Source organism: Hesperophylax consimilis, chromosome 17 (assembly GCF_061612785.1).
Source record: "Hesperophylax consimilis isolate HC1 chromosome 17, BYU_Hcon_1.0, whole genome shotgun sequence".
NCBI lineage: Eukaryota > Metazoa > Arthropoda > Insecta > Trichoptera > Limnephilidae > Hesperophylax > Hesperophylax consimilis.
In genome coordinates, this window is record NC_142852.1 from 32,242,453 (window position 1) to 32,269,584 (window position 27,132).

The following is a 27,132-nucleotide window of genomic DNA, read 5'->3' on the forward strand; positions in this document are numbered from 1 at the left end:
AGCGTTATTCATTATCGATACTCTGTTTTTTAAATCATGGCAATCCGTATACTATTGATGGAAATAAATCGATTTTTGTAAAATCTCGCGCGTTTACGTGAAAAGACGTTCTAATGTCTTGACCGCTATTATCATATTTACGTCTTTTGACGTTCTAATGTTCTGAGTGGTTAAAAACTGTTTTTTTGAATAAATAAATAAATACATGAATTTTATATCTATTTAGAGTAGAGAAAAGTCAAGCAACGCCAAGTACACGTCAGCTTGTATCAAATAACTTAATGCTCCAATAGTTGAATGTGTTGTTTTTTTAATATAAGGAGCAGCCCCCGAGTGTGATACGTCCCAGACCGTCTGAGCCGGAGGTTCTGCCTCCCCCGCTGAAGTTTGAGTACGGACATGCGCCCCCCCTGCAGCAAGCTGGATATGCACCGGACGTGGGACACCTAACACCAGGTACATTACCGTGTTTATCACACTAAATTCCTTCATAATAATACTTTTTCATCATTGACGCATATAATATCACTCATTTTATTCACAAGCAACATTTTCCCACTGTAATGACGGCTATAGGAGGACTTCGCAGATTGTCAGGTTATTCGTAACCCGGGAATGTTTGTCTTTCGTTAAAAAATAAATAATATATTTCTAACGTCAATATAATAACCAAATGTATGTTGACAAATTTTCGTCAAACGAATGGTTGAGTATTGGAGAGTTGAGCGCAGAAATAGAAGGATTTATGCTTGCCATTCAGGATAGAGTCATTAATACTAAAAATTATAGAAAGCATATAATCGAAGATACAAATCAAATAGATGGACACTGCCATCTCAGGAGACACATGCAACTGTTGGGAGTGGAAAACACCAACATCTGTAGGAAATGTGAAGAGGAGGAAGAGACTCCAATTCACCTATGGTGCCAATGTCCCGCTCTGCTGGGAATAAGGCTCAGATACCTGGGAAGACACAGTGTGGAACCAGAAGACATCGCCACATATCCAATGACAGCCCTGGTGAACTTCATAAAAGGGACCGGGTTACTGGCAAGGGAATGAGGTAAAATGGGAGATAGTACAATGGGCCTATGGCCTAAGTGCTCGCGGGGAACGTAAGTAAACCGCCTCCGACTATAAAAAAAAAAAAAAAAAAAAATAGATGATTTGTGTAGAAAATGTTTGGCTTTTCCGGAAACTATAGAACATATTATATCGGGATGTTCTATATTAGCACCGTCCGAGTATACATTTAGGCACAATCAAGTTTTAAAAATAATTCACCAAAATTTGGTAATTAAACATAACTTGATTGACTGCCGTAATATAGTAGCATATTATGAATACAAACCAAATTCATTTTTAGAAAACGAATTTTATAAAATATATTATGATAAAACTATACTAACAGACCGAGTGATTAGTCATAATAGACCCAATATAGTTTTACATGACAAAATTAAAAAAATAACTTATATTATTGATGTCGCTATCCAAATTCCTGTAATATTCAAAAATAAGAAAATACACAGATTTAGGAAATGAGATAAAAAGAATTTGGCATTCTCAGAATATAAAAATATTACCATTTGTTATTTCTCTCTCATTCAAAATTTAGGCGTATTAGATCTAATCTAATTTATGTATAAAAATGCAAAAATCAGTCATATTAAATACATGTAGGATAACGAAAGATTTTTTAAATATTGTTGAGGGATCAGTAGGATTTATAGGCCCTGTTAGAAGTTCTACCGAGCCGAACCCTCTGATATGAAAATATCTGGAGTTGGTGAATTATTTTCCCATTTGATCTCTGGTGAGTTGACGTGTTGTTCTTGTATTGTTTTGTGTTTATTATGCTTATATAATGCACTTGAATGATGATCATTTGTGGAAAAGTGTGTGGAAGGGTTTAGTTTTTCCTATGGGGAAGATTTAACCCGGACATAAAGTCAGAAATTTAAAAAAAATTATCGTTCTGTTCCTACAGATGAAATAAATAAAACAATTACAAAATAACAGAACACGATAAATATAATATAGGTTAGGTTAGGTTTTTTAATGTGTTTTTTTTGTTTTTTTCTTTAGAAACAAACCGTGCATAATTATACGCTCAGGCCTCTGGCATATTGACCATTATATTTCTTAAAGACGCTGTCAGAAGGTCAGAGAATTTGTATATATTTCGGCTTCGCAATAAAATTCAAATACATGGAATATTTCTGAACTTAACCAAAATCCTAAAACTCCCTTTGAAAAGTGATGAATTACGCTTTCAAATTTTATTATTAGAAAAAAACATACAATTTTTGAAATCGAACATAAAAAAGTTTAAAAAAATGGCTCACCTATGTTTTATCGTCTAAATACTGAACTAAAATTACTGATAACGAAAAAAAACAAATTTATTCTTAGACAAATGTATTACAAACATTACTGTCACCTTAATTTTTGTCATTCAATACAAAAATAATTGTTTTAAAAATTCACAAAATTTCATAGATTTTTCTCAACTTGCAGTTGGAACCTTTTGTTTCATATAGGTGTACATTTTAATTCTTCCGTGGTAAACTTGTAGATTTGAATATAAAGCTTGGTGTTTTCTCTTTCTTACGCCATTTAGATCATATTTCTAACCTTATGAGCTGTTCTCAAAAGTGAACATATTGACTCGACGGACAATTGCTGTTTGTTAAAAAATCAAACATATTTTTCTAATGGGTTAAAATTAATGGTAACGTCACAGTTTACGAGATTTTAAAAATTATTATTACAAGGATCGGTACCAATGACAATCTGTTGATTGTTGAGTGATTCTAATAAGCATTTTACCGGACGGGGCTAGTACAAGCTAGGGAATGATTTATTTTATTTATTTATTTAACGCCCAGAGGGCTTTTACATGGTTGGTAGTATAATTTTAATTTGACAGATACTTTGAAACATAAAAAATAAGAATAAAATTACATTTGATAAAAGCTATGCAACAAGTCATACAAACACAAGAAACAAAAACAGAAAATTACAGCTATTTGTAGGTTTACATGATGTGTTTAGGAGTATTGTTGAAATAAATGTTTTAAATGATCCACAAAACTTGCCAAGTTGGTATTGAATATGTCAATATCACCCAAGTAATGATTTCCCATGGTGTGAAGTCGTTGTATCGGAGAGTGGGCAATGTAGTTACGCTTATGTGTGCTGCTGTAGAATATTGTATTTTGTCGTGTTGTTACTGTGGGTGTATGTATGTTTATAAGTTGCAGGAGTTCACAACAGTCGAATTTAGAGCTAAGTATTTTGAATAAGAACGTTAAATCGTTTATTTTACGTCTATCTTCTAATGTATGTATTTTTAGAGTATTTAATAAGAAATTGTATTTTAAGTCTTCGACAGGGATATTTAATTTAAAATTTATAAAACGTAGAAATTTTTTTTGTATTCGTTCAATGTTGTTAATGTGAATTTTGTAAGATGGAGACCAAACTGCTGAGTTATATTCAATTAGACTTCTTACTAGAGATACGTATAATAGTTTAATGGCTTTGATTTGATGTAGAGATAAAGTTAAATACTTACGTACTTATAAGTATGAATTGTGTTGTGTTTTTCTTAAAAGACGATGTGTTAATTATGAACTTTTTGTCTGTCCCCAGAGATGAAATACTCGTGCACGATGGAGTTCAACAGTGGGCTGGGTCCCCCGGGCGGTGCGGCTAGACACAATCACACGTACAGCCTGCCGCCTGCGCCTCCGCTGGCCCCCCACCGCCCGCTGGTCAGGGACAAGAGAGGTCAGTACTGTCAGAGACTCGACTGTCTCAGACAGATGCACCGATTTCAAATAAAGCATATTTATGGAGGCGATTTTGAGAACTGCCGCCCCCGGAACCATTTATCGGCCGGCGATCTAGCAGGGGTGCCTGGTTAACTCTTTGCACGTGGCCGTATCAACTGTTGTTACGGCAAAAAGTCCATACTCATACGCGGCTGTATCAAAAGTTGATACGGAAACTTTGAATGCCGATATTCCAGCGGTCATTCGACATAAATTTATTTCCCGCTCGCTTGAACATTCGTAGAACTATCACGATGCTGACATCTACAAGAATTTCTCGAAAATAAAATTGTATTTCATTAAAAAACATCGATAATCAAGTGAGCCTCTTTGCGCCTTCGAGTGCTATAGTTTACAATTTTGTCAACGGATGGCGTTAGTCCAATTTTGTTATTATATTATGTGACATAAAATTTACGTGTTCAGTTTTAGAAAAAGTTTTCATAACTAAAAATGATAAGTGCTCATGGTGTCCCACTTGTGTCTATCACCTAAGTACACACACGCCGAGTGAATGGCCACATGTGACCACATTCAAAAGATACGGTACGTCTTTGTATGAAATTTTATGTTTTTGTTTTTATAAACATCTAAGAGTGTTGACACACGAGGATTTGTTATCATATTGTGGAGAATAATCTGTTCTGTCTATATAGTCCAATAAATCATGCTAGAATGCTTTAATTTGACATTTAATTGCGTGCATAGGTATTTGAAAATATGTACCGCGTACGGGTATAGATAAAACGGAGCAAATTAACGCGGTTAAAAGGTTAAAATCCTTGACTACGAATATGAAGGCTGTGGGTTCAAAAACCGGCGTGTGTAAATTAGTTTCATTTGATCAAAGACCACCGTTCAGAATAATTGAAACGTTGCTTGAAATAGTTTTGGTTACCAGATTTGAACAGCCTCCTACCCTACCCCACTTGCTGATGCTGTAGCCTCGCTGGTTCCAGACAGTTGGGAGCGATTGGGTTCTGTTGCGCTTTATCATTTGGGAAACGCTGTACTACCCTTCTGACCAATCGATTGTTTTCAATGTTTCACAGTTTTAAAAGTGAATTTTATCGTTTGTTTTTAGGTCGCCGAGGTTTGGACGGACAGGGTTCCTGCAGCGGCAGTGGTCCCATGTCGCGTGACGAGAAGCGCGCCAGGCAATTAGGTAAATTTCACATCTATACATGGTGTCCAAAAACTAATGGTACAAGCGGGTCAATCACATTTGAGTTTGATTTTGCCGTATAATTTTTTTTGATTTAAACTTTTGTTTATGAGTAAATCGAGGCCGATGCCAAATTTGAAAAAACATCGATCGCAAGCAAGGTTAAATTCAGCTGTTTAACCCCGCAGGACTCTGGCATATTGACCATTATATGTCTTAAAGATGCTGTCAGAAGGTCGGAGAATTCCTGAGTATTTCCGCTGTGCTAAAAACTAAAAACAAATTATAATTTTTTTAAATATTCAAATTTTTAACGCAAACATTAATCGTTTTTTCTTCTAAACACTGAAAAAAAAAACGCATTTTATTAGACAAATATATTTCATATAAAAATAATTTATTTATAAATTGTCGGAAGAAAAAAATAAAAATCTTTTTCATATTAAAATTTTTCTTTTTTGGTTCTCTGCGTGTAAATTTACCAGATTTTAGTTTGCACCACTAGTTTCTGGACACTGTGTATACTGCGCTTGTCTTTCCTTGTGAACTATTAGTCTGCTCTCATTTTGAATACAGTAACCAACCATTTATTATATTCAAAATGATATTAATTTACATAAAACTTCATCCTGCCGTTTTTATGTGAATCCTACTTATCTATAATAAATTTTAAATCAGTATATATAATAATAATATATGCTTCCTATACTATGCTACTAAACTCAAATAAAAATCTGGATACACAATATAGGGAGATCAGAAATAGAAAATATACTGAGACCATAGACATATGAATATTAGTAGACCTGCCCTAAGTGATTAAAAGCGTATTATTCCCCACTCCCCATACCGGTTCCATTGGAGCCGGCTGGGCTCGCGTATGGCTTCCCGTGAGTCTAGAATATGTGACGTCATCATTCTTGTGCGAACTATGGTCGAGGCATCATCGGTTCATTTTACGAAATAACACGGCAAAATGGTGGCTTGTGGTATGAAAACTTGTAAAAATAGATGTGAAAAAGAGAATAAACCCAATTGTCGTATTACATTCCATATATAAGCATTATTTTAAGCATATTCACATCGTATAATATGAATCAGTTGTTACTATCACATCGAGAAACGTCTGGACGCGAAACACAAAGCTGGTTGGTTGCTGGGAAGTAAATTATGAACATTTATAAAAGTGTCTTAACTAAATACGTAAACGAAATATTCGACTCTGAAAATAGAAGAAATTTATTTTGCCGAATTTGGACTTCGCAAATTTGTTCATAACGTGGCGAGTAATTTGCGCTCCCATGTAAAAATGTCTATTCATTCAAAAGCAGATTTTACTTTTAAGAACTAAATGGTGATATTATAATGCGAAATGCCTATATACTGTCAGATTGATTTATAGACGAATCACAGTCAGCTTTACCCCCTTCGTTCTTCAACAGTTGATTTTACCCCTCATCTTTAATTTCTAGTCTATATATTCATATGTCTGTGATGTAATACCTTTATAATTATTTCAGAAAAAACACTAAGATATACTTCATATTATCCATACTACTAAATTGTGATAATATTTAAATGAAATCGTCAGCACTGGAGATCCCAGAAAAGATATTGATACGTTTGCTTGAAATGGCTTTGACCGGGTTTGGTAACCACATATGAATAGCCAGGAACTTCCCCACCGTCCTTTTCCCCATCTCCTTCTCCTTCCCACTACCTTCAGTCTCACAACGTGCCACAATCGAGGATGCCGTAGTCTCAATGGCTCCAGACGATTGGATGCTGTTGTGCGGCTTCACATAAAACAAACAAAACAATATAATATAACTAAAAATTATAGATGGCAGCACTTCCGTTTGTAGCTAGCACATGAAAAATCAACATTCCCTTTTCTCGTTGTAAAAGTGTTTATGACCGTAATTTAACTCAATGTTTATTGTTTTGGGATGCGTTGGCGTGGCAGGCATACCGATGAGCGTGCACGACATCATCAACCTGCCGATGGACGAGTTCAACGAGCGCCTCAGCAAGCACGACCTGAGTGAGACGCAGCTCTCTCTCATAAGGGATATACGCCGCAGGGGAAAGAACAAGGTGAGGCCATTGTTATGTTTGAAAGGTGCGTAAATATAGTATTGAATTAACTCTTATTTCTGCACTGGAATGACAAGTCGAGGACGCCCGATAAAGACGTGGCACTTATTATAATAATTGAATTTCCACTTTTAAAATTGTATAGCGCCGTTTTTGTGCAAAATCACCTCAAGGGCGCTGTACAAATATATGATACATTTCTACAAATATCTATGTTACTACTAACTATATATGGTGATAATATACAGTACAATACTTACCTGGTAGGTCACTTGAGATTAACACTTAATTAACATTAACTAATTGTTTATTAGCGAAATTTAGATATAGGATTTAGGACATAATTGGATATAACTGGACTTTCTCTCAGGAATGGTATATTTAATTTAAGGGTGTGAGAGCTTAAAAAGGTAAGTTTTTAGTTTAGACCTGAATTCTGTTGTACTTGTTATGGATCTTAGTTCCGGAGGGAGTTTATTCCAAGCCTTCGGCCCAGATACTCCGAAAGCGCGATCACCAAACTTAGTATTTGGCTTGCGCTTAGGTTCCATCAGTCTGCCTACAGCTGATGATGTTGCTGATCTAAGAGTTGACTGCCTCAGACCAGTGTTTTCCGGGACGCATAGTTCAGAGATGTAGGGTGGGGCCATTTCATTGATGGATTTAAACACCATCCAGCACAGTTTGTACTGGATTCTTTCAGGGCACTTGAGCCAGTGAAGGTTATATGTATATGGTTATGAGCCGTGCTGCTGCATTAAACACTGATTGAAGTTTGTCAATTTGATATTTTGGAAGGCTGGCATAAATGCCGTTGCAGTAATCGAGACGTGAGACTACGTAAGAGTTGATAAGTAGTTTTGATGCTTCTGTAGAAAGGTTTCTTCGGACAGACTTGAGTTGTCTTAGGTGTGGTCTAAAGACAGTACAATTACCAAAAACATAATTTTGCAATAAACAAGTAAGTTCTTATGAAAACTTTGCATTTGCATTTGCGCTAGAGGAACACTCAATATCAGTGTTGCTGATGTATAGTTCTAATATACCCACAATAAATGTTAAAATTCTCCACAAAATCCGCATAAGTTTCTGAACCTCCACTGTAAAAAAAAACTTCTATTGAAATTAACATTCATTTTTTATTATGTAGTCATTTTAGAATTTTCTCTTTCGTTCAGGTTTTTAAAAATAGACATTGTTTTAAAAAATTGTTGCGAAAGAAAACGAAATATGGTATGTTCTTACAATAGGGAATTCTCGTGCATTTTGTAAATAATTTATTTCAATAAAGATAATTATTTTATTATGTGCCTCTTTTTTTTCTTTTTTTTTAAATGCATTTTCATTTTTTTGTAGTTGTTTTAAAAATTGCGTGCTATTTCGGCTCTGAAAACGGTCATGCGCCATCTTGACCGCTACGTCACAAGTGCTACGTCACACCTTTGCCGCCGCCGCCGCCATCGGTTTGCAGGATCTACTCAGGCCGGTCAACAGTGACGTCATCGTTCGCCCTTGAACGCTTGATCAATCACCGGGCGTTCTTAGCTGCATTGAAATATTTCGTTCGCGCCTGTTTTTAAAGTCATTATAACTTTAATAAATGATTTTTGTAATTATAAAAACTATGTATTCTTGTGTCTGAAGTGTTTCTACATATGAATAATTTATAATAAGTGATTTTTTGGTGTGAAGAAAATTCCCTATTATTGCATGTAAATATTATTTTTCGAAACGGTTGGATAATCAAGAAATGCCCAGAATCTCCACATTTTCCCCCCAAAATACCCAATTCTTGAAAAATGTTTGAAATTCTCCGCAATTTGGGGAATTCCCAACGAATCGGCAACCCTCCTCAAGATGCACTCCTAATCCTTCAGAGTGCGAGTAGGATCCCCGACACCAGCATTTGTACTTGTTACTGTTAAGCCTGGTTGCTCTGGTTTAGCTTGACCTAGCTTTGGTTAACAATATGTTTGTTTGCTAAGTTAGTTTGTGTGTTGTGTCGCCAGGTGGCAGCGCAGAACTGCCGCAAGCGCAAGCTGGACCAGATCACCAGTCTGGCGGACGAGGTGAGGGACGTACGCAGCCGCAAGCAGCGCCTGCACCGCGACCACCAGATGCTCACCTCTGAGCGCCAGCGCACCAAGGAACACTTCGCAGCGCTCTACCGTCACGTCTTCCAGGTTACTTGAATTATTATTATTATTTAATGAGCGGGCAGCATTTTGCTGATGTGCTCAAGTTTATATTAGTAGAATGGATGACATGTTGTGGAAGTTAGTTCCATGCTTCCACTACTCTACTTGCAAGGAAGTGTTTCCTAGGATTGGATGCAAAACATGTCCATGAAGATTTACATTTGTGTTGGTGGTGAAGGTTTCTTGAATACTAGGGACCCAATTTTCATTTCAGTAGAAAACTGCTCGCATGCGATAATTATCTACGTTGTCTATGGTTTTTCTATCATCGAGTAATTATCTACTAATTTTCGATAGAAAGCGTATTTAGGAATTTCTAATAGATAATTATCTATTACAAAGCAGTAGATAATTGGACTATTGGTTTTAGTAGTAGTTCAACTGTCAAAAAGTGTTACTTGTACGGTTTGCGTGTGTCGTATTTTTGTTAATTATTATAAAAATGGTGAGTTTTGAAGATTTGACGCACATACAAGCCATCGAAGACATGGAACAGGCCGAATATTTAACTGAAAGGCCAACAAGAAATTTTTTTTCAACTAATGATGCATTTAGTCTTAGTAATGAACTGTTCATAAAAAATTTTCGACTATCTAAACAATTGGTGCTCAAATTAATTGATCTATTGTCGCCTACTTCTTCAACGAACAACAAAGTGAATTGAAAATTGACAGTCTTAAACAGATGTATATAGAAAAATGTATCAAATCTATGGAGTTAAATACACGGGTTACCATATAAAAAATATAATTGGTACATTTTTATGTTGGTATTAATATCGGTTGTTTTACATTATCTACGACGGTCGAAAATACGCATTTATCGAAACAGCAGATAATTTATCGTGCGCGATCCTCGCATGCGAGCAATTGTCTACTGAAATGAAAATTGGGTCCCAGGACTATTGTAATCTCAATCAAGTCACCAAGTTTCTCTTCTTTATTTTAATGTTGGTAATCTTAGTTCCTTGAGTCTATCTCCATATTGCCGGTCTTTCAAAGCTCTTGGTCTGTGTACTCTCTCTATTAGATATATATTCTTGGCAAAATATGGAGTCCGTATTTGTAAAGCATATTCCTGAAGAGGTTGCACATATGTTTTGTATATTTTAGTTAGTTAAAGGACGGCTTTCCCGATTTACCCCTTGGGCAATTTTGGAAGATATAAAAATGTGTTTCTAATGTGTGCTTTTTCCGATTCCAGCATCTGCGGGACTCTGACGGTAACCCGCTGTCTTCGCAGCAGTTCTCTCTGCAGCAGGCGGCCGACGGGGCCGTGGTGCTGGTGCCAAGGGCGCCTGCCTCCAGGAATTCCGGTAAGTCGAAGATACTATCAGTAAAATCCCGGTAAGAGATCATCACCATTCAAAATCGTGACTAGATTTGAATGAATACCTCCTACTTTCCTACGTTCCTCTGTCCCCTTTTCTTCACCTTCCTTCATCATCATCATCATCACTTTTGGCTCTACAACCCCTGGTGGGTCTTGGCCTCCTCAAGAGTCTTCCTCCACTCATCTCGGTCCCGCGCCAGCTCTCTCCAGTTTCGAAGCTCCAAGGCAGATAAATCTTTGAGGACGTTGTCGCTCCATCTTAACCTTGGCCTTCCCAGGCTCCTTCTGCCTATCGGTCTTGAGCTCAGCAGAGACTTTGGTTCTTGATGCTCAGTCATTCTCTCCACATGACCTAGCCACCGAAGTCTTCCCAGTTTTATGAATTTTGTGACGTTTAGCTCCTTAAACAGAGTATAGAGCTCATTGTTATAACGTCTGCGCCAAAATCCATTTTCTAGAACCAGTCCGAAGATGCGCCTCAAAATTTTCCTTTCAAAAACATCCAGTGCTCGCTCATTCTTCTTAGTCAGAACCCACGTCTCGGCTGATTCACCTTCCTTCAGCCTTACAATAATACCATAATTCCACAGGCTCCAAGTGGCTGGAAGTAGACGGGCGGTATTCAAATACTTGCAAAAACAGGTGTTCAGTTTGATAGATTAGCCCATCCTTGGGTAATGATTCCTCGATTCTTTGAATTGTCGATTCTTTGATTTCTTCATTCTTGATTCGTCAATTTGTCAATCAATTGATTCATTGATCTGTTGATTCTTTTTTTCATTTGCCTCAGGGATCTCATTTCAGAAGCAATTCCATCTGCTAAATGATATTTAACCTCTCAGACAAAGACATTTATATACTATGTGTTCCTTTGAGAACTGTCAAAATGAGATAATTTTTGTGTTATTTACGAGTTTTGCTAAAAGCATCATAACTCACGTCTTGGGAAACGTAGCCTCATTCTAAAAAATGTTTTGGAAAGATTATGAAATCCACTATCGCATTGTGTTGTAATAAGTAAATATTTGCGTTTCTAAATATATATTTTATGAAAACGTCAAAAATATGTAAGAATCGATAACCATTATTTCAAAGCCGCGAAAAATGTACTTTTTTCTGAGTATCATAAAGAAATAACACTTTATATATTGAAGAAATATAATTAAAAACTATAAGTCACCTCAAATATTAACCGTCCAAACTAAAATATTTTTAATAAATTATTTAGAAACGCATGACAGATTCAATCGGCTTAGATAATGCAGTTCTACGTTCCATAGATATTGTTGAATACAGACGCGTAGCGTTATTCATTATCGATACTCTGTTTTTTAAATCATGGCAATCCGTATACTAGTGATGGAAATAAATCGATTTTTGTAAAATCTCGCGTGTTTACGTGAAAAGACGTTATAATGTCTTGACCGCTATTATCATATTTACGTCTTTTGACGTTCTAATGTTCTGAGTGGTTAAATAAATAAATTAATAATTTTGAATGTTCTTTTATGTTCCAGACCGCCATATGAGCAGTTCGAACGGAACGTCCGAAGACGAACTGGAGCGAATCAAAATCAAGCAACGCAAGAGCTTCGACCAATGAGAGGCCTCACTCGGGCCAAGATGGCGGACCAAGATCAACAAGATGGCCGGCACCCCACGTATATGTGAAAAATATACGTACAGTGATTGACGCGTTTACTGAATGAGTGAACGCCGGACATTTGGGAAGTAGGAATAATATTGTCGTATCGGATGTTGGTACTTTATTTTTTTCATGCAAAGTGGAACGTTGATTGAACGAAATTGATTCTTTTTTAAAAGCAAACCAGGATTTAGGGCATTTTTATAATTTTACTTTTACGAAATGATTCTGTTTCTAGTTGCACTTTTGATTGATTCATTAATTCCGTGATTCATTAGTTGATTCTTTCATTCATTGATTCCTTGATTCTATTACTGATTCATTGATAATTTGGTCAGCAGATTCATCCATTTATTGATTCATTGTTTCTATGATTGTTGCTCCTCTTGACAATAGTTGCTCAATTTCAAGTAATCATCAAAGTAGGATAAAATTTTGCTTATTCTGTTAAAACAAACACGCCCATGACACGATTCTACCGATTTTAATCTTCAGTGTCTATAGCATCAAAACATTGTATCACTAATTTTATTTATCAACCAATTTTGGGCTCAAGTATTTTTTTTAAAGTAAGGTCTGTTCAAAACTAAATAATTACAGTATTTTAAATTTAAATTGACCTCGTTGACCGCCGACTCTCAGCCCGTCAGCTTTGATTAAATTTTGATGACCTCTACGCTTGACAGCTTAACAATGGCTGATAAAACCACCCGGCTTAAATTTGATCACGCACCGACGGGCCGAAAATCACGCATCAAATGTCAAAAAATTGAAAATAGAACCGCTTGTGACGAGACATCTCAATTTAGTCTGTGAATTTTTTGAGGTGACAGCATTTTTTTTTCTTGCCATTTTTATTTGTTTGTACTAAAAACCGTCGTTTGATTGTAGTCCTTATTGCAGCGATGTTTAAGAATCAAAATCGCTTAAAAATATATTAATTACACTTATGTCATTCTTAAGTTCTGGATGTTAAGTTAACCATTTAAAATATTGTAAATACATAGTTATATGTTATTATTATATTGTACATTTAAAAAATATATATATAATTTAAAACAGAGTTTAAAAAATGGCATTTCTAGAACAGTCGTGTATATTTTGTAAGCGTTAACTCAAAATAAGAGAAATTTGAACACCATAGAAAATAATGTGTAATATTCAAGGATTTTAAAATCAGGGAATTAATTTGGTATTATTAAAAATATTCTCTAAAAACACTAAATATATTTACTGTCAATCTACGTCATTGATGATTGACATTTGCGACTTGTCGTTGACGGCAGAATGACGGGTATTTTGATTGAGCCCATAGACAAGTTCAATTGACGCGGCGCACTCGTCGTTTCGCCATGCTCATTCAATTGCTCTATTCGAGCCATTTGGAATTCATTTTCATCGCGGAACGGGATTTGTTTTTACTTATAATTATCGCATTACATCGCTACTGTCCAGAGTTGTGGATAGTAAAATAAAAAAATATCCTGACTTACATTTTACTTACTTATTTACAGTATCGTTACAGCAATGTAAACACCTGAAATTTCACAGTATGATCGTAAAACAATATGTATAATTCTACAAAAAATAATGACTGTTCTATGAAAATTTAACATTTACGTTCTGCCATGGTAAGTAAAAACACAGTATCTTTTTTTGAGAAAATCGAAATAAGTAAAAACACAGTATCTTTTTTGAGAATATCAAGATAAGTAAAAACACAGTATCTTCTTTGAGAATCTCAAGATTACGTAAAAACACAGTATCTTCCTTGAGAATCACAAGATAAGTAAAAACACTGTATGTTCCTAAGAGATTCTCAAGGTAAGTCAAAATACAGTATTTTCCTTGAGAATATGAACGTAAGTTAAAAAAAAACAGTACATATTTCTGAAGATATTGTAATTTTACTTACCAAGGCAGTATTAATGTATAAAAATTATTTACTTACAAAAGAGTTGAATTTTTTTCTCCTATTCTAGAGAAAAACCACGTCAATATTATCTAACACATGGTTTTTTTTTTTTCATTTTATTTTTTTTTGCATTGCGAAAAATGCCCGGTGCATATTGCGTACTTTTTTTTTTTTGATTATCTTTATTTTATTTATCTCTAGATTGTAACATACGAGTATATATTTAATATTATATATACATAACATTAAAACTTAAAACGCTCACATTAGTTTTAAATGTACCATCTTTGGTATGTTATATTTTGAATATTGTCATTTATGCTTTTCTTTTATTAACAAAAATGTTGAAAGGAATGAATCGATTCACTTGCTCTGGAAGGTGACACTTTGAGTTCACCCTGTTACATGTGAAATAATAGTAATGAATCGATTCATTTGCCCTGGAAGGTGACCCTTTGAGGTCACCCATTTACATGTGAAATAAACGCTAAAAGGAATGAATCGATTCATTTGCCCTGGAAGGTGACACTTTGAGGTCACCCAGTTACATGTGAAATAATAGTAATGAATCGATTCATTTGCCCTGGAAGGTGACCCTTTGATGTCACCCTGTTACATGTGAAATAATAGTAATGAATCGATTCATTTGCCCTGGAAGGTGACCCTTTGATGTCACCCAGTTACATGTGAAATAATAGTAATGAATCGATTCATTTGCCCTGGAAGGTGACACTTTGATGTCACCCAGTTACATGTGAAATAATAGTAATGAATCGATTCATTTGCCCTGGAAGGTGACACTTTGATGTCACCCAGTTACATGTGAAATAATAGTAATGAATCGATTCATTTGCCCTGGAAGGTGACACTTTGATGTCACCCAGTTACATGTGAAATAATAGTAATGAATCGATTCATTTGCCCTGGAAGGTGACACTTTGAGGTCACCCAGTTACATGTGAAATAATAGTAATGAATCGATTCATTTGCCCTGGAAGGTGACACTTTGAGGTCACCCAGTTACATGTGAAACAAAAGGAATGAATCGATTCATTTGCCCTGGAAGGTGACACTTTGATGTCACCCAGTTACATGTGAAATAATAGTAATGAATCGATTCATTTGCCCTGGAAGGTGACCCTTTGATGTCACCCAGTTACATGTGAAATAATAGTAATGAATCGATTCATTTGCCCTGGAAGGTGACACTTTGATGTCACCCAGTTACATGTGAAATAATAGTAATGAATCGATTCATTTGCCCTGGAAGGTGACACTTTGATGTCACCCAGTTACATGTGAAATAATAGTAATGAATCGATTCATTTGCCCTGGAAGGTGACACTTTGAGGTCACCCAGTTACATGTGAAACAAAAGGAATGAATCGATTCATTTGCCCTGGAAGGTGACACTTTGAGGTCACCCAGTTACATGTGAAATAAATGCGTTTGGTCCAAAATTTGATGTAAAAACCCAGTTATTAATGATTTACTTTAATTTTCCATACTTAGTTATAAGTCTACCTGATTTTGTTAAATAATCTTTTCTAATGGTGGCAATTAAGTGTTTAGTTATAGTAATTTAATGTTAAATATATTATTGTACTGTAGTTATTATATATATATATTATATTCCTATTATTATATTGTAAATTTTAGAGTTTTCTAAGAGTGGCTGCTGTTGATCGATTCGCTCTGTTTTCAAAATTAAATTAATAATTTTTTCATAATTCATCTTAACATGTCAGAATAATTTGTCCGGTTTTGCGAACAAACGGCAATTATTATCCGTAGAGTCAATTGGTTCGCTTTACGGAACAGCTCATATGATGTCATACAAATCGTTGTATCTCACGGTTATAAATATGAATTAAACGGTGTTAGATCGAAAAACATCATGCTTTATATTCAAATCAAAAAGCCATTTTTATAACTTTTTATGTTTGATTTCAAAATTTTTGTATTTAAAAAATTATATGTTTATATCTAATAATAAAATTTGAAAGCGTATTTTGTCACCTTTCAAAAACAGTTTTTAGTTTTCAGATACGTTCAGAAATATTACATGTATTTGGATTTCATTGCGTATCTTAAGTACATACGAATTTTCCGGCTTTCTGACAGCATCTTTAAGAAATATAACATTCAATATGCCAGAGGCCTGAGGGGTTGAAATTGAAACCATTTTATTTTTATGTTATTCATAAATAAATTATGGTCTTTATTATTTCAAACTTAATTTGAAGTTCTTTTTATTTCAAAATTAAGCTGATGTTCTTTATTTCAAACTTATCCGGAATTTTTCTTATTTCAAAATTAAGCTGATGTTCTTTATTTCAAACTTATCCGGAATTTTTCTTATTTCAAAATTAAGCTGATGTTCTTTATTTCAAACTTATCCGGAATTTTTCTTATTTCAAAATTAAGCTGATGTTCTTTGTTTCTTACTTAGCCGGAATGTTCTTATTTCTAACATAATTTGATGTTCTTTTTATTTCAAAATTAAGCTGATGTTCTTTGTTTCTTACTTAACCGGAATGTTCTTATTTCTAACATAATTTGATGTTCTTTTTATTTCAAATTTAAGCGGATGATCTTTGTTTCAAACTTAACCGGAATGTTCTTATTTCTAACATAATTTGATGTTCTTTTTATTTCAAATTTAAGCGGATGATCTTTGTTTCAAACTTAACCGGAATGTTCTTATTTCTAACATAATTTGATGTTCTTTTTATTTCAAATTTAAGCGGATGATCTTTGTTTCAAACTTAACCGGAATGTTCTTATTTCTAACATAATTTGATGTTCTTTTTATTTCAAATTTAAGCGGATGATCTTTGTTTCAAACTTAACCGGAATGTTCTTATTTCAAACATAATTTGATGTTCTTTTTCTTTCAAAATTGATGTTTTTTTGAACTTTTCAGACTTATTTTTATCTTTTCTAATCAAAATGGATTTTTTAAAATCATATTTCAAATATTATCAATTAAAATCTAAGAAATACAAGAAAAAAATTGTACAATGTATAAATTTACGGAATAACTTGATAATAATGATGTACTTAGGAATAAATGTTTTTTTTAATTGGAAAAATAAATTATTTACATTAAGTCGATGCGTCGCGACGTGGAACATTTGGAATCGGGCCGCTAACAATAACACTCGTTATGTAGATGGCGATAAGGTCTAAATTCCCACTTAACACCAGCCGCCTGTAAAAAAACATTAGCAAAAAAGTATGTTTAATTTGGTGACTGGATAACTCATCAAAATGACAATTCACTACACCTATATAAAGTGTTATAAAGTTATGAAAAGTGATGAAAAACTAGGTTAAATATGTAACTGTTTAACCTAGTTTTAGTTTCATCACTTTTAATGACTTAACCAACTTTTGAAGTTGTATTGAATTGTCATTTTGTGGAGTTATCATGGAACCGTTTTATTTTATTCTGCGAAGCAAAAACACAACATTTTTTCCGATAATTTTCTAAAGAACTTAATTTTCCACATTATACAATAAAAGCATATCCGAAAAGTGGTTCTTAAGTAGGAGATTTTGCACTTTAAAGCAGTGATATAAAAACAAGAAATTGTTCGATTATTTCAAAGAAACACATCTAAGTCTAGTATTTAATGAAAGCATCTGAACTCAAATATGATTTAAGATTTTCACTTTTCAATCTTTCGAATATTGTATGCTTTAAGCACCAAATTAAAAATGATTTCACATTTTCCACAAAAACCTTATTGAGTCACGAAAATAATATAAGCACCGGTTTATGATATATCTTTATTATTTATTATACTTCAAAAGTTTTAGGTTTTTTTTTTCTGTTTATTAGATTTAATTGTTAACAAGAAATAACAGAAAACGAACCTAACCTATAAACTATGATGTCAAGTATTAAATCATATATTTTGGTGATCGTTTAATAAATAAATTTGCGCTCAAAATTGATTTACAACGATGGTGTAAAAATGTCATTTATTTATCCGTCTGATTAAATTATCGTAAGCAAGCGATACTTTGAGGCCCGTTTAGTTTAAATTTGAACAGAAGTAAATTTAAATGTTATTATTTCTTGTACAATTTTTTTTATTTATTGCATTGTTAATTGAAATAACGATTCAACTTAATGAAAATAATAAAAAGATTTTTTTAACTTTTACGGACATGAAAATAGAATTCATTAAAAGGTTATCTGCGATATATATAAAGGCACTTTTTGTAATAGTTCCCAACCTTCATCTTTTCCATCTCTTTGCCTTATAAAAGTGCCCACTTCAGCCATACAAAATACTCTAAATTCTCATACATATGAAATACCCCCAATCACATTTAAAACATTGTGATAAGAAACTATATCTGAATAGCCAGGTACTTATGAATCTTCTTATTTCACATCTTCTAAATTTCCGAGGATGCTTAAAATCAAATATGAGACGTCAGTAAATGGTTGTTGTAAAGATATAACTTTTATTGAAGCTGTGCAGGAGGCCCTGGGGAAAATGATTTAGGTTGACTTTATGATATTTGGAGGGTCGCAGCCAGTGGACTGACCGCCGCTAAAACCTGTACAAACCTCATTCCATGAAACCCGGCATCTTTACTAAGTCACCGAACGTTGCGCTGGTGACCTATGGTAGAGCTGTTGCTTATCCGCCATGCTCCCGGGGCGGCGGTACCCGTACCATACCTCCACACCATCTAACTATAGGGTTTTCCAATAAGAGGTGTTATTTTGAATAGCCCGCTATTTCGGTAGATGTTACTTTTGAAGCTGTCATTTTTTGGCATTTGACAAGTAGAAACTACGCCATTAATAAAAATGGAACGATTCACGCTGCTACAACGCATTGAAATTATTAAAATTCACTTGAGTGAATCAAATGCAAATCATCTTGAGTGATGAGGCCCATTTCTACCTCGGTGGCTTCGTCAACAAGCAAAATTGTCGCATCTGGGGCTCGGAGAACCCAAGAGTTATTGTTGAAAAGCCTCTATCCTCAACATGTGACTGTTTGGTGCGGTTTATGGTCCGGCGGAGTCATTGGACCTTACTTTTTCGAAAATGAGGCTGGAGCAACAGTTACGGTGAATGGATTGCGCTATCGAGAGATGATTAATGATTTTTTATGGCCGGAATTGGATGGTATTGATCTGGACAACGTTTACTTTCAACAAGACGGCGCTACGTGCCACACAAGCAACGAAACCATTGATCTTTTACGATTGAAAATCAAAATAACACCTCTTATTGGAAAACCTGGTATTAGTTTTACAAATGCTCCTTTATTTGCATTATGTTGCCTTTCTTACAACATGTCCAAAGTTAAAAAAAAAACAATAACATTGCTACATTAAGCATTTGTATATAAGTTAATGATTATTATTTAAGGTTCTATTCATAGATAATAAAAACAGAGAGATATGACATGCTCGTGCCGATTGTCGCCGAGCTACTACCAAATTGCACCACAATCTAACAAAGCGTTTGGTTGGCATGTAAAAACAAACGACTACTAATAGTTCATCGCTTTGTTTCTATTATCTGTAATTCTAGTTAAGATTTTATTTTTATTTACTGATAAAGATGTTAGAATTAAAAAGATGGATAATTGTCCTTGTGGCATTGTTTGTAAGAAGAATTGTACATTTGTAATAAAAGGAAGTAGATTTATTTAGTATTAATTTATGGTTCTAATTACATTTAATATTGTATTTCACGCTAAGTTAATTTAATTAGGTGAGGAAAACATGCATATATATATTTTTCAAAAATCTAAAACAGTGTATTGTCATTCACTATTGTAATTTAGTTGAAGAACAAAATATATTATAATTTGAAAACACACGTTTTTTAAACAGCCAATAAAATAAAAATATTTAAAAAATGTTGTTTTTTTATTTTATGTTGGTTTTAACGGTGACGTCATCAAAAATGACAATTCAACACACCTTTAAAAATTGATATTGTATCAGACGCAAGTCCTTGGTCTTCTAGTCGGTGAGCTGCTTTATGTTCAGGGCCTGTTCCGGTTGCTGTGATGTCGTATATACAAGGAGAGAGCAGTCGGTAGTCTGAAGAAGCGCAAGGTCAGAAGTCAAAGGCGGTTGTAGTGGTTCCAGCGGGAGAAGCAGTCCAGAGTGAAGCGGTCAGAGTAGATGTCGGAAGAGAGAGACTTAAGATCGCTTTACGCGCGGTATATACAGGAATAGCGGGAGCGTACACACATTGGTGTGCGCGCGTCAGAACCAGAGATGTACTTTATTTTAAATAAATCCATTTCTAATGGAAATGCAAAATGCAAAATGGGTATTTTCCATTTTGCATTTTAAATGCTTTTCTAAAAACCATTTTGCATTTTGCATTTTAAATGCTTTTCTCAATGCATTTCCATTTTAAATGCTTTTTTGGAACATTCTTCCTACTATCTCCACTCATCTTTTTTTCATAAGGGGCCGTTCAAGTATTACGTAAGCAGATTTATTACAATTATTTACCCCCTCTTCCCCCTTGTCACCAAAAGTAAGCAAAACTCTTACCCCCCCCTCTCATGCTTACGTAAAAATTGGTACCTATATGCATTTTTCTGTTAATGTATTCTGTTTTTTTAAGCGAGTACCTAAACGTATTAATTATTTGTGGGAATAGGGATTCGGGGGAATATGTATTCGGTTTTCAAACATAGACAATATGTGGGTTGCCAATGTGTAAAACAAAATAACTACTGCTGAGCAGTGCTGACGTAATCACTATCTCGACCCCCCCACCAAACGGCCCCTAAGCCCCAAATATCAGTCGGTCCTCAACCTCGCTACGAGAGATAATTTACATTTGTCAAGTTGCTCCCTGGTAAGAGCCCTGGCAATTGAGTGATACCATTACAAAAAATACTGATTCAAATACTGAACATGGGGCCATGACGCTGTAATATTAAATGTTAGATAGCAGTTTCTATGTTTTTACGTTGGCAACATTTGTCCCGCGCAAATCTTTTGGGGTTCATAATCTGTAGTCGTTGCATTTTTTGATTTACCATCATGTAATATGTTTGTTCTACATTGATGTCTATTATTAAATGACAAAACTGTTTAAAAATTCTATAATTATTTTAATGGTTTGACCTGAGAAACCATTTTGAATTTTAAAAATAGGTATTTTGCATTTTGCATTTTCAAATGGAAAAGTTTTGACCCATTTCCATTTTGAATTTCAAATGGTTTTGGGTACCCATTTTGCACATCTCTGGTCAGAACTGCCCCACGTTAACGAGGTGCATTTTTGTGCAGCTTTGTGTGCTTTCACATGACATTAATAGTCAATATTAAAATTATTTATTCAATAGTACTCTTTACGCCACTTCATCTCATGAAAACTGTTTTTCCCCTAGCATTTTTAATGTTTTTATAATAAATTGTACAATATCTTCTCAAGTGTTAAAGATTTCATTAAAATACTAGTGTAGCTTGGCTTGGGATCATTTTCTGGACAAGGTTGAATATCACGCTGAAAATATATATATTTATGTAAAATAATATTTTATTTTAAGGTTTTAGTTTAAACTTTTATGCATTTGGCAAAAACATTTGTTTATTAATTTATTAATTTTTGGGAAATCGACAGTTTACATTTAATCAGTTTGTACATAAGTATTATACACGGTGTCCGGAAACTCGTAGTACAAGCGGGAAACTAGAGAATCTACACCACATGGGGAACCCAAAAAAACATAAAGTTTTTTGATTTGAGCATTTTCAAAAAAAAAAAAAAAAACCAAAAAAAAATATTTTTCGGCTATTTTAGGGTTAAAGTTTTTTCTGGTGTTTAGGGTTGAATAACAGATGTTTTAACCCTGCAGAGCAGAAATATTTTATGATTACACCGGGTTAAATGAAGGGTGATTTCAAAATAATGCTTCAAATCCGAGTTTCTTCATTTGTTTTACTTTCAAATAGTTTTAATTAGTTGGGTACTTTGATCTTCAGTAATAATTTATAAGAATTTGATTAAAAAAAAAAAAAATCAACTTCAAACTCGATTTACTCGATAACGAAAGCTCAAATAAAAAAAAATATATACTACAAAATCGACTCCAAATGTGATGTAGATTCACCAGTTTCCCGCTTGTACTACGAGTTTCCGGACACCCTGTATAGCCAAAATAAAACCAATTATGGATTTCCTCCTTGTGACTTTACCTCTACTGAGACAGCATAATATGGGATAAGTAAATTAAATTTGTGAGAAAGGAATATGAATTAAAAAATTATTAAAAAAAAAAGATTATATAAAACGAAAAATTTACAAAACAATACATTTATAGCCATGGAGAGAGGTTGTGGATATAAATCAAATCATAATAGAGATATAAACATTATTCACAAACCATCAGAGAAATATTCTTTTATGGACCTCTTGTATTTGATAAGTTCGCAACTGAAAATATCAACCTTGGACAATACGCTATTGTAATTATTGCATAGTCTGTTCAGGCAAGAATTCTGCTTAGAGTTCGTTTTGCTTTGATCAACCTTGAACAGGACACAAGAGCGTGTTGAACGCGCATTGTATACGTATAATGTTTTTTTATAACGTACTATGTAACGTCTAGTTTATTATCAACCACGAAGGTATTTATTTATTTTTTTGCTCCACACAGGAGGAGACCCTTACGAAAATAATTCCTCTCAGGGCCTATGTCATCTTTGGGGATGCTGTGTGGATTAATTAGTATTATTTCACAATGTATTGATTGGAAATATTATATAGTACGTTTGCGGCACGCTTCAGAGTGGAAAATACTCTTAGTATCTCCCTGGTGTAAGACCACCATAATTTTTGCTTCACACTTTGAGACTTCTACAGCGCTTTTGTTTATTTTAACGTCATTGACTAAAATGTATTATTTTTTAATTTAATTTTTGTATTTCAAATGAATATTTGAAAGACAAGCTAGCAAAGATAGCTGCTAAAAAAATATGCGGCAAGAAAATGAAGATAATGTCGGTAGTTCTTATTTGAAGTATGATACAGTTAAATATGACTGAAAGAAATAGGTAGGGTCCCATTAGCTCAGTTGGTAGAGCTGTGCCCCGACAAAGTCTTAGATGACCCGTATCTTTTTCTGATTTTTCTAGTTCAAATTTTCGTTTAGGAATCGTTAATATTGTCTTCAATAATTAAAAAAAAATATTTTATTACGCAAAAATTAATAAAAATTGCCAAAAGTACTTACGTAAAAACATATTACGAATATTTAATTTTTTAAACTGGCAACACTGATCTCAAAGTGACAGCGTCTTGAGTTGACAGCTAGTGTATTTATATCGCGTCTCAAACAAAACATCTTCATATTATTACACAAAAAAACGTAATTATTTAAGTACGAAACATTATTTGCACTATTACCATTACTTACTTAACTTTATTCAACCTTAAAACATCAGTTTTATGTGATAATTGTTGTTTTTTGGATACTGCTTTTCGCCCCCAAAGTGACAAGATACACGCTACATCGAATTTGTCAACATAATTTGATGTTTACTTATTATTGTGATTGATTTTTGGGGTATTATGTCGTTTATTGAGCTTTCTCCTCCTTTAGCCAGCCTTTCAGGCATCCTTGTAGCGCCCATCATCAGGGCAAACGTACGATTACACTGAAACGTTGGCTAAAGAATGCAAAAATCAATCACAATAATAGATTTGGCCGTTAAAATTTTGGGTAAATATTAACCTAACCTAACCGCACTTTTAATAGACACTGATTGAGGAAATTACTCTTACTTAATTACTAAAAGAAAAAACTATTTACATCGGGAGAGATTGTAAAAGATCTATTTGAATTTAACTTTTGTTTCCGGCAATGAATTAATGCAAATCTTGGAATCGGAAATTAACCCACTTCCAGACTTTTTCAGATAGAGCTGAAACTCTTCAGACAGACTCGTTGTCGACGAAAATGCATCCTATTAAATCACACTCACTCACGTACACACACGCGGATATATTTGCATTTAATTGAAATCGTATGTTATTACAGTAGTTAATATACGTAATAAACGTTTGTCCTACCCGATCGATATTTGGCGAAGTTGGTAGACTTGTCAACTTCAGTTCCTGGGGAGAAAGGTTCAATCTTCATTCAAACAATTTTTTTTTAATGTTGTCTTTTGAGAAATGAGTTTTTTTTTAATCACTGGGAATAATATATTATCACTAAATTATTTATTATCACTAAATCAATAAAATATATAGCGAAAAACGAGTTGATTTTTTTATACAGTGAAAATTAATTTTATTTTATTTTTGTACGGAGTGACATTTGCAAATGTTTCCTTTCAATCTAAATTATTTAAATCTAAACCAAACTAGATCCAGCGAGAGCTTGTACGAACGTTATCAACTTCGTCCTTTTCCCTTGCGTCTTGTTTGAAAACATAAAAGACAGAAGATACTAGAATGATTACATCAGGTACAATCTCTCGCTGGGATTGACGCTGAGTTTAAGAACCTATTTTGTACGTGTGTGCAATGTGTAATTTCTACAATCTGTGCCTAAACGTGCGGCCGTTAGGGAAATATTTCTGCAATATTAACCAGAGATGTGCAAAATGGGTACACAAAACCATTTGAAATGCAAAATGGAAATGGGTCAGAACTTTTCCATTTGGAAATGCAAAGTGCAAAATGGTTTTTAGAAAAGCATTTCAAATGCAAAATGCAAAATACCTATTTTCAAAATGCATTGAAAATGCAAAATGGTTTCTCAGGTCAAACAATTAAAATAATTATAGAATTTTTAAACAATTTTGTCGTTTAATAATGGACATCAATGTAGAACAAACATATTACATGATGGTAAATCCACATCACGACTACAGATTATGAAACCACAAAAAATTTGCGCGGGACTAATGTTGCCAACGTAAAAACATAGAAACTGCTATCTAACATTTAATATTACAGCGTCATGGCCCCATGTTCAGTATTTGAATCAGTATTTTTTGTAATGGTATCACTCGATTGCCAGGGCTACCAGGGAGCAACTTGACAAATGTAAATTATCTCTCATAGCGAGGTTGAGGACCGACTGATATTTGGGGCTTATGAAAAAAAGATGAGTGGAGATAGTAGGAAGAATGTTGCAAAAAAGCATTTAAAATGCAAAATGGAAAATACCCATTTTGCATTTTGCATTTCCATTTGAAATGGATTTATTTGAAATAAAGCACATCTCTGATATTAACTATATTAAACTGTTAGTTCTGTAAAGGTTCTATTGAAGTTTTGTTATTATATGAAGTGGTAAATGTAAAGAACATGAAAAAATCTATTACGCCTTTTGTCATTCTTGTATTGAATATGGAATTATAGGATGGGGATCTACTGTATCTAAGTATATACATAACCTGAACACAATTCAAAAAGGAATCATAAAGACCATACTGAAAGTACCCATAAGAACGCCTTCGATTGAAATTTTCAATAGTTTTGATATACCAAATGTACAACAAAAATTTGCTAAAAATATATTATTGAAACTATTCAAAAATACTGAATCCTCTACAAAACAAGGTCAAATCACAATGACATAAAAAATATTCCAGGTCATAAAACCACATTCGGGCAAAGAAATTTTATTTATTTTGCGACGAAATTCTATAACGTCCTTCCGCCTGATATGAAGCGAATAGAAAATTTTAATAATTACAATTCAAGAATAAAAATCTGGCTGAAAGAGATTAATGAAAAAAACTCTGTAAGAACATTAGAAGCGACATAAAAAACTAATAAAACAGAAATGTATAACTTTAGTCCGCCTCAGCACAGGTCACCCTAGTGAGGAGGACTAAGGAATACAATATACTATACATATATTTAATATCATATTTTGTATGTACATTGTTTAAATAGTCGCTATAATAAAAAATATATATATATATTACAGGCCAGCCGTATCACCTATCTGATATAATAACATACGAGAAACTCGTAACTTGAATTACATTCAGAGAACATGAAAATTACCTTTAATAATGATAATAATAATATTCAAAAATCTGTTAATGAAAAAATAAGAAACATGAAACACAGATTTAGGAAATAAGATAAAAATAATTTGGCATTCTCAGACTATAAAAATATTACCATTTATTATTTCGGCTACTGGCATTATACCTAGCTCTCTCATTAAAAATTTAGACGTATTAGATCTATCAAAAAATTTATATATAAAAATGCAAAAATCAGTCATTTTAAATACATGTAGAATAACGAAAGATTTTTTTAAATATTTATGTTGAGGGATCAGTAGGATTTATAGGCCCTGTTAGAAGTTCTACCGAGCCGAACCCTCTGATATGAAAATATCTGGAGTCGGTGAATTATTTTCCCATTTGATCTCTGGTGAGTTGACGTGTTGTTGTTCTTGTATTGTTTTGTATTTATTTTGCTTATATAATGCACTTGCGCAATGTTGATTGACTAGATGATCATTTGTGGAAAAGTGTGTGGAAGGGTTTAGTTTTTCCTATGGGGAAGATTTAACCCGGACATAAAGTCGTAAATATAAAAATAATTTTGATTCCAGGATGTGGGGAGGTTAGTGCAATCCCACACGTCCCATATACATATGTTTTGTACAATAGGTATGTGAAAAATGAAAAAATATATGAAGAAGAATAAATTAACAACAGAGTAATTAATAACTATGCAGGGCGTGGTCTTGAGTGAGCTTGCGCCCAGTGCTCACTCAGGAGTGGCGCTTGGTGCTGGTAGGCTGTAGTCACCAACGTGTTGGCGGAAGCCATTAGCCGCATCCTGGCTCCAGTGACCCGGTGTCTCATCAGGCCGGCAAATCCATTTAGGCCTAATTACGTGAACATTGTCAAATATGATTCTACAGGCGTCATTCTATTGAACTCGGAG

At 33.9% G+C, this 27,132-nt stretch overlaps 1 protein-coding gene across 5 annotated transcripts in view; it reads left to right on the forward strand.

Moving 5' to 3' along the window:
• The window catches only part of LOC149416434 (uncharacterized), a 183,413-nt gene extending 163,350 nt beyond the window's left edge, over positions 1 to 20,063 (forward strand). For 2 of the 5 annotated variants that reach the window (XM_089641675.1, XM_089641676.1), the window contains exons 15-21: positions 321 to 456; positions 3,659 to 3,796; positions 4,925 to 5,005; positions 6,972 to 7,102; positions 9,112 to 9,285; positions 10,504 to 10,615; positions 12,150 to 20,063. In XM_089641675.1, coding sequence (XP_089497801.1) covers positions 321 to 456; positions 3,659 to 3,796; positions 4,925 to 5,005; positions 6,972 to 7,102; positions 9,112 to 9,285; positions 10,504 to 10,615; positions 12,150 to 12,235 — 858 coding nt within the window. In that variant the 3' untranslated portion in view covers positions 12,236 to 20,063. Of the gene's footprint in view, positions 1 to 320; positions 457 to 3,658; positions 3,797 to 4,924; positions 5,006 to 6,961; positions 7,103 to 9,111; positions 9,286 to 10,503; positions 10,616 to 12,149 lie in introns of all 5 variants that reach the window. The other 3 variants (XM_089641673.1, XM_089641674.1, XR_016303542.1) reach the window with 2 other exon arrangements.
• The last annotated feature ends 7,069 nt before the right edge of the window (positions 20,064 to 27,132 follow it).